General features: G+C 40.1%; 1 protein-coding gene across 2 annotated transcripts in view; it reads right to left on the bottom strand.

Moving 5' to 3' along the window:
• Positions 1–15,324, bottom strand: part of SYNPO2 (synaptopodin 2) — a 96,560-nt gene that overhangs the window by 28,630 nt on the left and 52,606 nt on the right. For both annotated transcript variants that reach the window (XM_072861224.1, XM_072861225.1), the window contains exon 2: positions 993–1,144. In XM_072861224.1, coding sequence (XP_072717325.1) covers positions 993–1,144 — 152 coding nt within the window. The remainder of the gene's footprint in view (positions 1–992; positions 1,145–15,324) is intronic.

Here is a 15,324-nt window from a genome sequence, read left to right on the forward strand (position 1 = left end):
CCGCTTCTGTCCTCCTGGCCCTGCCTGTGGGAGAGCAGACACAGGGAACTGCAGTAGCTCAGGGGGGAGCCATAATTCCTTACAAGGAGTGTGGAAGTCTCAGGTCTTTTCTTCCTCTTCTTACCCACACTGAAGGCAATGCAGAGTTCATCTTGTCTGAATTCACAAAGTCTGGGGAAACTGTTCTTACTGTAGGTGGTTCTGAACTCAAGATTGCATGCATTACACTGATGACAATTACAGAACAGTCATTAGAATATACTGATGTGCAGTGAGCCGTAGTGCTGGCTTGCTTGCAAGTTTACATGAAGGTTCTCTACTCTAAGAAGCTCAAAGCATTTTCAAATAAAACTGAAATTCACTATCACTATTTTATAAATGGAGAAGCTGAGACCCAGAGAGCTGTAAGTGACTTGCCCCACCTCATCTAGTGAAGTGTTAACAGCTACAGAAATAGAATTCCTGATTTCCAGACCCTCGCCCCCTCCTGACTACTAACACATTTTGCCACCCAAGAAGACCATTTGCCATGTCATCATCAAGGCATATCTGTGTAACACACTTTCTCCATCCATACAGCCTTTGCTTTTTGTAAGCCTCACTTCCCTATCTATGGGGAATAACAACACTTCCCTACTTCAAAGGGGTGGAAAGAATAATTGAACTTAAGACTCTGCAGTATGCAGGTATGATAGTGGACACCTTGTAAGTATTAAGAATACTTAATTAAAAATAAAATAATTACATTTGAAGACTGTACTCTTAATTCTGTGCCTGAACTGTATTGTTTGAATTATATACATTAATTCCTTCAGATCAAATACTCAGTCTTCCCTCCCTTTTCCATAAAGACAAGCAGAGTTACAGACATAAATAAGAGGACTATCAGAAGCTCACAGTATATGTCTGCAAAATGAGTGCATTCAAAACCAGCATTTTCCACATGGTTCACTGAACAGAATTGCACCAAAGCATTCTGAGCATTCCTGTACCTCTTGATAAGCATCTGCAGGACGTCAGTCAGGCTTTCCATCAGAACGATAACTTCAGCATAGGTTAAGTCTCCACAAGGCTTGCCATTGATAGACACCACCTCATCTCCCTCACACAGTCCAGCCTTAGCTGCTTTGCTCTTGCTGCGAACCTACAATGAGTCAAAAACAAATTCAAAATTGCACAATTAGTGTTCATTTGAAAACAGCAGCAACCATGTCCTCAACTTACTTTTGTCTGTACAAAAGAAAAATGATCAGTATTATTGACCATAAATTTCTAGTAACACAAATTAATAACTTGTCCTAGCTGATGTTAATGCTGTTCTGGCCAGTATTAACAAATACAAGAACTTCTGCTTTACCGAGCTTGTGAGCTAGATGTCAGACAGGCTGGAAGCTGTTTTAAAAAAAGGGAGACAGAAGTTTGGGACAACAATCAACTGATCAGAGTTTAGCAGAAATGCAAAAAAATCTTACTAGTTTCTCCCAGAATGAAAGACTACTAGAGCTGAAATCTATGCCAAGATTTTAAAAGGAGAGTGTGTAACTTCAGGCTCCTCTGGGCAGAATGTCAATATCTACATGCTGTGAAAGCTGTAGGTAGACAGACTTCTGGTATACTGGACACTTTTCCTTAGATGCCCAACTGTAGGTTTAGTTGCCACACCATAAACATCTGAATCACTGGAGATCCTAAATCCATGTTTAGTCATCTGAATAAGTGCCCTGATTTATTAAAGTTAAGACACGCCTGTTATGGTTTAACCTTCCCCGTTAAGTACTCATTCAAGAATCTTATACAGCTTGGGTTTTGGTGTTTCACTTATTTTTCCACTGGCAGCATGTTATAACTTACCATATTCTTTGTATAACAAAACCTAGACAGCTTTAACACTGCTCAAGGTATGCCATACAGTTGCCTGCTATTTTTAAAGTACATATTTGGCAAACAGTGTGTTATATTAACCAGGATGCTTGCAGGAGTCTATTTTAGAATGACACATACACATAAAAGGGCTGTCCTTGGGTTCCTTGCTCTCAATCTTCTACCTGTTGGTGTGAGTACTTTGGCCTTATATGATATTCAGTTGGTGGGTCGGTATCTTATCCCTATTAATTCTCATAGCATTTTCTTGAAAATTTTTAAAGAAGTAGTATAGTTCTACCACACAAACAGCAGCAGAGTCAGTCCCCACTGACTCTAGGAAGGTTACTTCTGATACACATGAGATTTGAAGGTGCAACTGTCCCACAGACCCATGGAATTATCCCAAATATACTATTAGGCCACTGGTCTGGTAGCTAAGATGCATTTCTAGAGGCAATTTTGAAAAGTTTCTTGGAGTCAGGATGATATGTAGAATAAAGAGTGAGACTGCACGTTTTTCTGTGGCAGGGCCATATATCTTTGTTGTTTCAATTTACACATATCCATATGTCATATTACGGCTTTTAGAGCAGTGAAGAAACAGAAGCCTGGTGCACACAGAAGCCAGTTTCTACCTTGCAGAGTTAACATTTACAAATATGGAGTGGTATGCTGCTCTGTTTATCTCGCCTTAGGCAAGAGCATAAACATCCTTGTACTTTGGGAAGAAATGACAGTTTAAACAGTGTTTAGAATGTTTTGCTTCATATATGCGCTAGTATTTGGGTTGAGGTTTTGTTACTGTCTTTTTAAATAGGAGGGTATGCTATTAAAATTTTACAAGACATCTTAGGCCTGAATGTAAATATTTAAAGTGGATGCTAGGAAGAATTTAGAGTGAATCTTTTTCAAAAAACATGTAAACAGCAATTATAGCAACATGTGAACTCTGAAATAGCATAATGTGATACCTAAATTGTGAGAAGAAAACTTGTTTCTCTTTCTTTATTGAGTGTCTGAGAATCTGGGGACAGTTCTGTCATAGATTACCATTACAGCTGTCTCAGGAGAGAAACTGTTACCCATTCCATAACTTCAGTGATTTCTGTCAAAAAGCAAAAGTACAAATGATGTTAATAGGTCTACATGAATTGCTAGACAGATCAACCAGTTTCATAATTTTGTAAACAGACTCCTTGGTAGCATTCAAACGGCATTGAATTTCCTTTTAAAGTTCTTGAAAGGGCCTCTCAGTCCATTTTGCTGCCTTGTAAATTGTTGAAATATCACAATTGTGAGATATTTGGACCTTCATACAAAAACTCAGCCCCTTCTTTGACTGGTCATGCAGGAAAGAAATTACTCTAAGTCGCTATACCTCACTCTCCGGTAGCATTTCAGTTCATATGCACATTAGAGCAAATTTCCTGTCAGTATTATATTTCCAGGTTTATATACATAAATCAAACCTTTAACATGATTTTGCCATTGCAGGATCACACTGCACATGCTGTACTTATTAATGGTTCTCCTGACTGTACGTCAGCCTTTTTCCCAGCCTCCCACAGAGGCACCTGTGCCTCCCGAATTTGAACGATGTCTATATGAAATCACCTCAGTATTATCCTTTTTTTTGGTGGTTCTGTTGGGGGAATAGAAGGGAGGAGAGAGCGCTGACAAAAAATGAGCAAGGGCAAGTTGTATCGTAAATTATAGCAGGTTGTTGCTAGGGTATACCATCATCTGTGTTATTATAGCCTTATAGGATATACCATCATCATTTGTGTTATTTTAGCCTCAGAATATCACCAGGTTACTCAGCACTATGTAGACTGCCTTGCCAGGCAAGCTGTAGTTGTTTCTGGTTTTGTTTATTTGTCTTCACTGGAAACCCACAAGAATGAACAAATAATTTACTCATGTAAACCAAGACTTTTCAGATTTCTGGGGGAAAAAAAGGAAAAAAAAAAGGAACAACAACAAAAAAAATCCCAAGAAGATTTGTGGAAAGCAGGATCTTCCTGGTAAAATATGTTTAGTGGACAGTTTCCTCTCAAAGGAAGTTTTGGCAGAAAGCCTTTGACGAGCCCACTGGGAAACAAAAGCTGCCTTTGTTAGCAGGAATACAACTTGGTCACACAGGGGACAGCAAGAAACCTTTATTCAGTTCTTGGAAACTTAAAGCAAGGCATATTTGGTTGTAAAGCAGAAGAGATTCTTCCAAAACTAGTGATTGCTCATGCCTTATAGTGCAGCTGAGGCTTCCTCAGTTACTTGTTTCTCCCATCTGCTTTGGGCTGGAGTTTTCTTTAGGAAGGAAAAGTGTTTTTTCCCCTAAAATTTGTGAATGGGATCTCACTACTAGAAAAATATGTTTGTAAAGATTTTCTTAGTTTTTCAATGCTTGCAATACCGGTATAACACAGCAAAGCTGAGCCTGTACCGTTAGCGCTGAACCTGTCAAGACACCAGCTGAATTCCAAAAGTTTTAAGGAAATCATTGTACGAGGTGTATTGACATTGCAGTAGTACTGACCTTAGTCAATGCTGTGCATGCTCTGCCCGTAAAGAGTTTTAGATTTCTGATTTTTTAACAGCATTAAAGTGTTGTATATAAAAAGTTGTACATAAAGACTTCAGGTTATTCAGAGCCATTTGTTATAATATTCTCTAATTTCAGGTGTTTAGATCGCTGTTGCTAGAGGGTGTGAAGAACAGTGCTGGATTACTTGGACAATTTACCTGAAGTACGTAATTTCTTTTTATTCCCAGATTACTCCTGTATCCAGAATTTCCCACTATCAGTAGTGCCCCTTGCTGCTTAAAATGTCAAGTGCTGAGCAATTCTTCATATCCACAGAGATGTTAATCTTAGGGGAAACTTCCTTTGTGAAGAACTTAGCCTGGATGCTCGCTGTTATCTGAGCACCACGGAGGAGCCGGGACTCCCCTGCGAGCAGAGCAGCACGAGCCCGCACAAGCAGCCGCAGCACTGCTCCCTGGGACAGAAGGCCACGGGGGCTGGTGGAGGGCTCCTCCGCCCCTCACCTGGCACCAATTCACAACTGGCTGGTGTACTGAGGGACTGGGGGCTGTCCAGAGGCTCTTCAGGAGGGTCTGTAAAGACTTGGCCTGGAAACTGAGTGAGGACGGTCTGGGTGCCATGATGCACTGGTGAGAGAGGACATCCCAAAGGTATGTGGGGGGCAAAAGTGAGGGATGATAACTTACTGTGGGTTGGTGGTAGCTGTGGGATGCTGCTGGGGCTGGAGCAGTCATGGGTGCCTGCAGCACATGGCCATTTCAGTCAGTTTCTTAACCAGTGAAAGATGAATAAACTGAAGGATACACAGTGGCTGTGCTCATGCTAGCGTGGGGCAAAGGAGGAGTTTTGTAGAGAAAGCTAATGTTGAGGGCCCAGCCTTCGTGCTGCATATGTTATAGTGGTTTTATTTTAAACTAGCTCTAGTCTCATTCTGTGACCTGGAGACTCCTTGTCAGGTAGCAGGTATAGATCTGCTCCTTTGATTTAATCTGAAAGCAGCTTAGTTTGTGCAACCCAAAACTGTTCCATGCTATCAAACAACATATGGTAAAGCAGGATAATAGGGAAACTTGCTTCAAAAAATGTAATCCTGATGAAGCTAAAAAGCTAAAGTAGATGCACCTGTTACTTGTTGTGGCCTTAAGTGGATGCACAGACAGCAACTGGGGCTCAGCTTACTAGCTGATGATCTTGGTTGTGTGTCTGAGCCCTATAATAAGCAGATCAGAGAGTTGAGGTATGTTGAACCTGATAACAAGGTCAATGAGTTGTAGTTTAAAGCGAGGCAGATGGACTTGAGGACGCTCTGCAGTCCTGGTCCTCCAGTTGCGCAACTAAGAAATTGTTAGGATATTTTGTAGTCTTGCTTTTACCAGTGACTTTTGGGAAGGATGAGGTATATCTTAATCTTATTCTGGTGTGCTGTTAGGAGTACCACCTGTATCTGGGAGTGTGTCTAAGTGGTGTGCTTCAGATGTAGCCTGACGGAGCAATCGGGCTCAATGATTGCTCAGCCTGACTGAGCAACCAGTCTGAGAAAATGAGCAATCTGAGCATAAGCACAATCCATTTAGCCTAAACCTTTATCTATTAAAATAAGACTTCTGTGGCTTTAAAATATACATATAGCTGCACAGCAATACTCTCAATTCAAAGCAAGCTTTCCAAACCATGAGTTATTCTCAGAACTATTTACTGATCCTTTTTTAATTTGCCAGCAGCTTTGAGACAACAGAACAGAAAATATTGTCACTGGATGTAGTGGAAATACACTCCGCTGCTATTTACAGTCCCTTGCTCATACAGAGTAGTTTCTTCTGTTGAGGGGTCACCTCTGGAAGAGCCTGTTCAGTTGAATATCCTATCTGGTTCCTGAAGCCTCTTCTGAACAGTGTATGGCCCTCAAGGCTTGAAGCCAGTTTCGGTGAACCTTATTTACACATGTAAGGCCTTAGTGTTAGTCTTGAGTCTTCTATGGCTAGCCTTCTGTTTTGTTATGATGAAATGTGTTGCCCAAAATAGCACAGCTTACCAGGCAAGCGGGACTTCTGTAGATCAGTTGTCCATCTTCATTATTGTTTACTACTTCAGTTATGTCAGCTGCAAACTTTACCAGCAGTGACTTTGTGTTTTCTTTTAGACTGATGATTAAACATTAATAACAAAGGGTGAACGGTGCTTAACAAGGATATGTCCTTTGACTACTGTTATGCCCCTGTTGAATAATGATTTCCGATTTAAGGTTACTTTCTCAGACCCAACAACTAGCCAGTTTTTAAAGCAGTATTTTTTACTACCGTAGCAAACTCTGCCCTTAGATGTCTTGTGGCGAGTTATTTTCTGTTTAGAAAAAAATAATCAGTCTAGGCCTTCCCATTATACAGAAATTGTGTAATAAGTTTTTGTTCTAGAAGCAGGTTCTATCTACCTGCCACTTTACATGACTTTCTGCATGAAACATTAAGATTTTAGTATCTCTCTTCGGGGATTGTCTGGCAGGTAACTGAGTAACCCATATTGGGTTTTTAGTATGAGGAGGTTTCTAAAGGCTTTTTTTTTTCTTTCCCCAGGTTATAGCGTGTGGTCCTTACACTAGTTTGGGGCAGGAATATGCAACTGGATGGTAAGCACAGTTAAAACTTCTCACTTGGTGACAGTACATTGTTTCACACTTGTAAGCACAAGTATCCGTTTTGTCTATTTGTGTTGAGAACTGTTTCTGGATCCAGAAGTATGTCGTGAATGAAATTCCTGTTATAAGGGGGGAGTGGGGTGGGGTAGTTTTCCAGAAATACTGATTCCTTTACTGTTGGCAAAAATGCAGGTCTGAGCATAGAACAGGATGTCTGGTTCTGTTGTACTGTCAGAGAGATAAAAAGGGGAAAGGAGCAGAGGTAATAGGTATCAGTATGCAGGAAAGGGGGAGTGGGGCTAGGAGTGTGGAGACACTGCCTCTTCTTTCTTTGTTCATATTAGTATTAAAGCAACAAGTGTTTGATGCACTCTTTTCATAAGTAGTATTTTCCCTAAAAGAAAGAAGTTGCAATTCTAACATTTGACACCCTGAATACAGATCTGATGTTTCTGAATCTAAAACTTTTTGGATACAGTCAGATATCTTAACTTTCACAGAAGGTAAAATTAAGTTTAAAATCCAAATTAAATGGACTATATACCAGAAATAACAAGGAAGTCAACTGACTTGAATATGACCTTGACTTGGCCATAAAAGAGGTGGTGGTTCAAAGTGATTCAAAAGGCAGGGGCAGTGATGAAGTGATCCAAAATCTAAGCAATTAAACAAAGTTGTATTCTGCTTGCTGACAAAGTGGCAAATAGTACTACATGTGGAAGTACACAAAGTGTACTTTGCCTCTTAACTAAGTATAACATAGTATTGCCACAATTAAAGGCCTGCTTGCTAGTTGGTGCAATAAATTTAGCTAGCTAACATGTTTCTCTTAAATATGTTTAAGAAGACCAGCATAAATAAGTTAATGTGTTCAATACTTAGTTTAATTTTATCAGGCATTAGCTCCTCCTTTCCAGAAGTTACTTTTCTCATTAATTGATTAGCTAGGTTTTAGTCATGAAGTTCAGGATCAGGGATCAAAGATCAGTGTTTCCTGTAGACAGTATTTAAAAAAAACAAACAAAAAAAGGTGCTTCATCTACTATAAACCCTACAGCAAAGGCAGTGGCTAGTAAATGTATTTAAATATATATTTAAAAGTTATCTGTCCCTCTAATAAAATTAACAATGTACAATGCTTTATTATGAGCAGGAAGCAAAAACAGTGAGTGGCATAATTGTTAGTGCATTAGTGGTTTTAGTTGTATGAAATTAGGGAATTAAAAATGAAGTTACAAATGAACTGAATTCAGGCACAGTTTATAAATTGGGGCTCTAGGGGCTTGCTTTACAATGTTTATGCATGCAGGAGTCCTTTAGACAAAAAAGTAACCTTCAGTTAGTAATCTTTTTGGGTTTTAGATATAAACATCTGTATAGTAAGTTAAGCCTACCTCGTAATGTGTTTGGGTTTTTTAGGGATCTCTGTAGATTCTTTAAATAGCTCAGAGACTTCAGCCTGGTAAACACTGATCTTGCTAAGTCAAAATCCTGGGTCTCAGCTCACAACTCAGTGCAAACCAGCATTTGCCAGTGCTCCTCAGTCCAGAGCACTAGCCCTTCCACTGACAATGTTCTGAACCTTCCCAGGCAGGCGGTGGGACGTGTGTGAGGTACTCCATAGTCACATAATCAATAGAGGTGACGCAGTGACAAACTCGCATCCTTTCTTTTTATTTTTTTGAACTCAGGTTTACAATGAGAACATCCAAATGTATTTCCATCTTAACACTTTCTTCCCCATCTCCAGGCTTTGCCATCACAAGTTATAGTATGGGCTGTATAAACGCAAGTCTTAAGAAAAAGGTGACCTGTTTCTCCTTTGCACAGACTTCATATAGATATTAGTACCCATCCAAAAATTCAGATATGAATTCTCTGTTCTCTGGCTATGTAGCCATCTATTAAAAAATACAGTCAGTGGCACAAGCCTTTTTGTGACCTTTCCCATCCATAGGGATCCAGTCTTTGCCTTCCATCTCTAAATCTGCCACTATTTAAAATTATATGTCTGTGTTTTGTCAGCTCTATCTGAAAACAAACTGTCAGTTTCCAGCTTTAAATCAACACCTCTGGAAACAAAGATATGGCCTGTCAATCAGCCTGTAGATCCTGTTTCATACAAAGAATCAAGGCCTTTGCTGGAATAACTCTATTTAAGATGCTTTGACCTGCATCATGGTTTGGAAGCTAAGTCATAACTGCAATTTATAGGCTGTATGCTTAAAATAGTGAGAGAATCTGAAGAAAAAAGGGAAAAAAATCCCCCAAAACCTACTAAAACCACAATAAAGTCAGACCACTTGTTTTACTGGTTGATAAATCTAGGCTTGTGGAAGTTAGCAGGTACTTGTGTGTTATTAATGTCTATATGAACATGCCATTCAGCTCCTGAGCTCACCCTGGGTTTTCAAGCACATGGAATTAGTACCATACAACAGTTTATTATGCATTAAATCTGTCTATACAACAGATAGCTTTCTGTTACATGGTTAACATGCAACTCCTATTCTAACTCCAGAATAACAATGCTGTCTTCAGCAAGAAAGCAAAAGTCTTCACAGCTATTACCTTGCCAGCTCTTCCACATACTTTGAACAGTGTTTCAAACACTTCAACTAAATTTGTCTAAAATTCATCTCTTTAATACTGTGTGGTGACACTTGGATATTGGAGATCATGACATGCTTCAGATAGACAGCTGGGAAAATCTATGGTCAGAAAGTATTTCGTTTTTGTGGTCCACATGTTGGGGTAACGAAACAGGGCAAGCTGCAGTTGGTTATCAGACCTTGTGCCCATACATGAGGAAAACTGAATGACCTTTGTGTTCTTTGTTTCCTCTTTGAATAGGTATATAAAGAGAAAGTAGTTGTCAGTAGATAGAAAGATAGAGATGAGCGGACAGGAAGAGTCATCAGATCTTCAGAAAGGGAATTTGAGACACTCGCAGATTTAACTGAGTAATGGTAGCATAGTTTAGGAGTTCCTTGAGGTTTTCAAAACCATATCATTAGGAAATGTTCTTGCCTAGAACTCCAGTCTGGGCTTTGTGTCCACATAAATTCATTGGAAATACCAGGTTTTGGTCTAAACTGAAGGTCCGGCATTTTTGGCAGACTAGAGCTCAAGCTTAGGGATTAAATTTTAAGCAAGCTGGGTTATATAGTATTGAGATAACACAGTGTTATAGACCGGAGTTTGGGTGGGATGACTATCCTGTGTAGGAGTATTCTGTATACAGACTCTCAAAATCCATGATGGCTGTATACATTTTACTCTTACAAAGGGCCTCTTTAGAGCTGGTGTACCAAATTCTAGTCAGTTTTCATTAGCCATGCCTATATTTGAGTATGAGTCTGCTGCATGATGTGGCTCAAGCTATTTGCATCTGTGCTGCCTGGAGGTAAGTTTGCATCAAGCTGATACCAGTTCCCATCCTCTCTATATTGAATTTCTCCACCAGACAAGCAAGTTTCCTTCGGACTCAGTCACAGTAAAAGCCATAATGTAAAACCTTCAGACAGGGCAAATTCATCAAGCGTGTGAGATCCAGCCCCTCCCTATCTCCTCTGAATGTATGGGCATGCAATAAGGAGCCTTGCCCCTAGAGCATGTTAGATGCTAAAGCTGGAGTGCTGTGACTTTAGCTAGTATAAATATAGATAGTATAAGTATAGTAAAATATAATTGTCTGTATTTTACCTTTAAAATCACTGTGTCCCATTCTTTGGGGAGTGTACGTAGAATTTGCACAGTAAGACTAGTGAGACCATGCAAATGTCTGTTAATTAATTGGGTTAAACAAAGATGCTTCTAAGCTATCTCCTGAATGCTTTTCCTGAGAGGAAGCTTTGACTAATTAAGTATCTTTGGCATGTAAGGTAAGGACAGAAATATTTCCTGTCACCAAATTCTTCCCAGTAGCAGGATAATGATATTGGGAATTTGGCAGTTCAGCACACTCTTTTCTGCTTCTGGTCTTAAGGGAAGACTCCTAGACACATCCACTGTTGTAGAGATGGCTTTCATGTCTGTTTGTAAAGCTAATTATATTTCTAAATGCATTTTAAAGTGAGAAAATACAACATTAGAGAGCTCAAAGGAGAAAAGAGTTAATATGTTTAGACATATTTTTGTTACTTAATGTTCTTTAGCATCTGATACAATTCTTGAACTGTTGGATTAAATCTAAAAAGTCTTTCCAGAAGGTGAGGTAGGATGTTACTCTTCGAGTTCATGGGAGTGCTGCCATTGATTGTCACCAAGATCATCATTAGACAAGTTGAACAGTGGTATAATGTTATGGCAGTTTATGGCAAAATATGTGATATAGGATGCTAAGCTACATAAAGTGAAGGTACTTTTTAACTTTAAAACTCATTGATCCAGTTGCCCGAAAGGTTCTGGCTTTACTTACCAACTCACAGCTAAAGCAAAACTTTAATAATGTTTTACTCATGTAAAAGTTCATGGGACATTCTTGCAAAGGGGTAGTGGTACCATCTGGTTATTGCTTTACTTATTGTTTAACTCTGTCTCCAATCAGTCCCCCTGTTGCACTGTACATGTGAAATCACACTTCTTGAGCGCACTGGTTTGGTTTGGTAACTGTTGTCTCCTCCTTCCCATAATGTGAGAAGAACTTACATAAAGGTTCAGTTCTCTTCATGGCATATTTCACAAATGCAGTTTGGTACAACTTGTACATACTGTTGTGGGAGGGTTAAAGAACATGTTTGAGCATTTATATATTGACGGAGCACTTGTGCCATTTGGAATCAGAGAGCAGACTGATGTCAGTGAAAAGAAAAGCCTGCTCAAATTCCCAAAAGCTTTGCCTAACGTACTGGTGTATCATCTTGCTAGTGGTTGCCTTTCTCTGGCAGAAATCCAAAGTTAGCAGCTGAAGAAGGGATGAGATAATGACCTCTGAAATACTGATCTGGTATGCTGGCACCGCAGCAAATTTCCCAATAGTGAGCTTGGGTACAGCACTTAAAGTTTGTTACTCATTTTGTACAACACATCTAGTGTATAGCCTGGCTATGGATTATCGTTTTTTGAGGTGTACTAATGCATACTTGTAGTTGATGTGTCAAAACTAAAATGTTGTGCTGATTTGCTTTTTGACAAGTGCTGCTGGTGAATTGGTGAACATGTGACAAGGAGAGGAATGATGCCGCTGTCTTTCAATAGCATGGCTGTGCATTGTCTGCTCTATTTCCATTCCTCTTTTCTTCTTGCCCTGCTTGAGTAGTGACTGGCTATATGCTTCCTGGCTTATTTTTAAATCCTAACCAACTTTGATCTCTCCATGAACATTGTAGCTACGTTTTAATTTCTTCTTTCCCACCACCCCCTGTGCAGAGAGATAATTGAATTGTCAATACTTCTTTGGGATTGAGAAAATAATGCATCTTTACTGAGTGCTTTAGTATATTGGTAGCATCAAAAGTCTTTTAACTACAGTATAGCTTATGGCCTGGAGAAAATAAATTCTGTAATTATAAGGTTAAGGGAGAATAGAGAATAAAAATGTCTATATTATCTGCTACTGAATAGTTTGAGGCAACATTGGAAGTACTACAATAGAGTGTCCTTGTGGCAAGCACCTCCAGTGCCTAATCTTGGGCTGAACTCTTGTCACTGATACAGCAGTGGAACTGCTATATACTCGCACTATTAATATGGTCTTAAGACGATGCACTAGGTATTTCCAGTAGAAGAAGTGTCACATTTCTTATATCAAAATTACAATCAAAGGATAGGTCAATGAAAGGTAAAAGGCAAAACCTGCCATCTGAAAGTACTTCTCTTCTGGTGGTACTAGGATAATAATAGGGTTTATGCACACTGTTACAAAGAGAACAGCATTTCTAGCCCTGACCTGTGGCTGCTGGTAGAAAGCAGCAAAGGTATGTGAGAAGTAACTGAAAATTTAAACAATTTCAGACCTGCAATTCAGTTTCTTAAAAAAAAAAAGGAAAAAAAGAAAAAAGACCAGCTTCTTCTTCTGTTCCTCCCCGTAAATAAGAGGGAAGGGGGGAAAAGTGGCCATATGCTTCCTCTTTGTTTAACTGTGAGATACATGATATGAGGTCTATTTTAGTCCTTTCTGTAGAGTTTGTATCACATCATGCAGTGCTGTAAAACAAAGATGTATGGGCTAGCTGCAGAACTAGAAAGTGGGAGAAACTGTATGAGGAAGATACTGAACAGGTATGCCTGAACCATGCCAGGAACTGCCATCCTCTAGGAAGAGGAGTTGCAGGTCCTTGGAGGCAAAATGGAGAGAAAAAGAGAGGAAGCAGAAACAGAGGGTGGGGTGCTGGAGTCGGGAGACTGTCTTCAGCTCTAAAATACATTCATATGGCTTCAACTGTGAACTAGAACAAACTGAATGCATACAGTTAAGTGGTTTAGGAATGAGCTGTTTTAAATTTCTCAGACAAAATCTGTGGTGCCGTGGCAAGTCCTTTAGAAAAAGCATGCTACATCAGTGTGATTACAAGTTTCCTTAACAGACTTAATCTTGTTGGGAGAGAATTCAAATACGCAATCTTCCACAATCATTAATTGCATATTTCTGACTCTTTGAGTCACCATACTGACTCTTCCATTAATATAGTCAGAGCTGATATCAGAACACATAATGACTTGTGTTTATCCTTTTAAAACACTGACACAACACTTGATTTTTCTAGGTCTCTGACACAGAGCACCGTATTCTGACTTAATGAAAATCAACATTAGCTATCCAGAGGCCTGTTGAGACTGCTTTCTGACCTTCCCGATGTAAAGAGCAAAAGCTCTTACTGCTTTTGCATCATCATCATGTGTGAAATGTGCTGATGTGGACACTGTTTTCAGTTACAGATGGCAGTGTGGAACTAAGGTTCCAGAGTCAGACCAGGATTGGAGGAACAGCCCAAACTCAGGCATTTTTGCTGTGATGCGTAAGGACGTCAGCTGGCAAATAAGCACCATTCTTGGAGTGGGTTATGCTGGCAGAGCCCTAGGGCCTAACGTGGGGTTAGTAAGCATGCTTACTGTTTGCTGCATTTCAACAGTGGAAACTGCGATAATGGGATGTGTGGCTCCAGGCTGTGCTATTTTGGCTAATAGTTTGTAATTTTAAGCTGTGAAATCAATTAGGATAAAATTTGCTCTGGCTTATTTATCCGTGCTGGAGGTTGGATGGGCCATCCCTCAGTCTTGACTGGAGTTGAGGTTATAGACTCCAGAGCCAGGGCTACAATTGGCACTAGAACAGATACTGCGGTCAATGCTGAGAGGCCAACTTACCATCTCCAGTTAAGGCAGAATTGTTGCCAAGTTAAGGACTCATTTGGTTTGAGTTCTTCTAACTTGAGGGCAGTGTGAAGGTTTCAGTGCTACTCACTGCTTCTCAGTCACTCCTATAGTTCTGGACAAACAGACAGGAGAGCAGAGCAGTGTTCATGCTGAGCAAGCTTGCATCCAGCCATCGTTAAACGGGTGCCAAGTTTAATAGGTGGTTCCTTGCTTTGCCTGGACTGCTCTGGGCTTTTGTTTGGAGTTGGACTTGTCCTGAGGTTTGCCTCAGGAGGACTGTGGCAGGCTCGTGAGTTTCAGCTGCAGCTAGTTTTGCTGTCCTCAGATCTGTAAAATAAGCTACATAATCTAGGATTAACTAACTTCTGAGAAGTTGTTTATGAATGAGATTTGAGGCAGATTTGCAAGTCCCAGCTATGACTCCTTACAGAGCATGCAGAGCCAATAGGCTGAGTCTGATAATTCGCAGTTTTCTGCTAGGACAACTTTTTCTGCTAGGACAACTTTTGGCTGCCCTTTGGCACAGGCCTGAGCAATAGTAGAGGGTGCATCATCTCAGGAACATCACTGGGAGCTTCAGACCACTTTTGGCATCTTCCTTGCTGTGGGTCAAAGGTAGCAAGGAAGAGAAAAGAGTCTATTTGAATAAGAGAATAGACTCTATTACCAGCTGGAAAGTTACCCAGCTCTGTGATAAGAATGGTGCTGGGATGTGAAAATCGTTCTGTCTTGGTGGGAGAATGGTGAGTTTGGAGGGAAGGAGTTTGCTGGAGGTCTTTGTACTTTCCTCAGTTTAGTCCAAAGCATGTTTGTGTAATTTGATGGTTTGGCCTGTGACCTGCCTTTCAGACTAGAGCAATGTTTGCGGGGGTACACGAGAGGTGTGGGGTTTTTTTGGGGTGGCAGGGGTGGGGGGATGTCTGGCTTCTTAATTAGTGACATACAGACCATAAATGCATCCTACTAG

Source organism: Ciconia boyciana, chromosome 5, assembly GCF_034638445.1.
Source record: "Ciconia boyciana chromosome 5, ASM3463844v1, whole genome shotgun sequence".
Lineage (NCBI taxonomy): Eukaryota > Metazoa > Chordata > Aves > Ciconiiformes > Ciconiidae > Ciconia > Ciconia boyciana.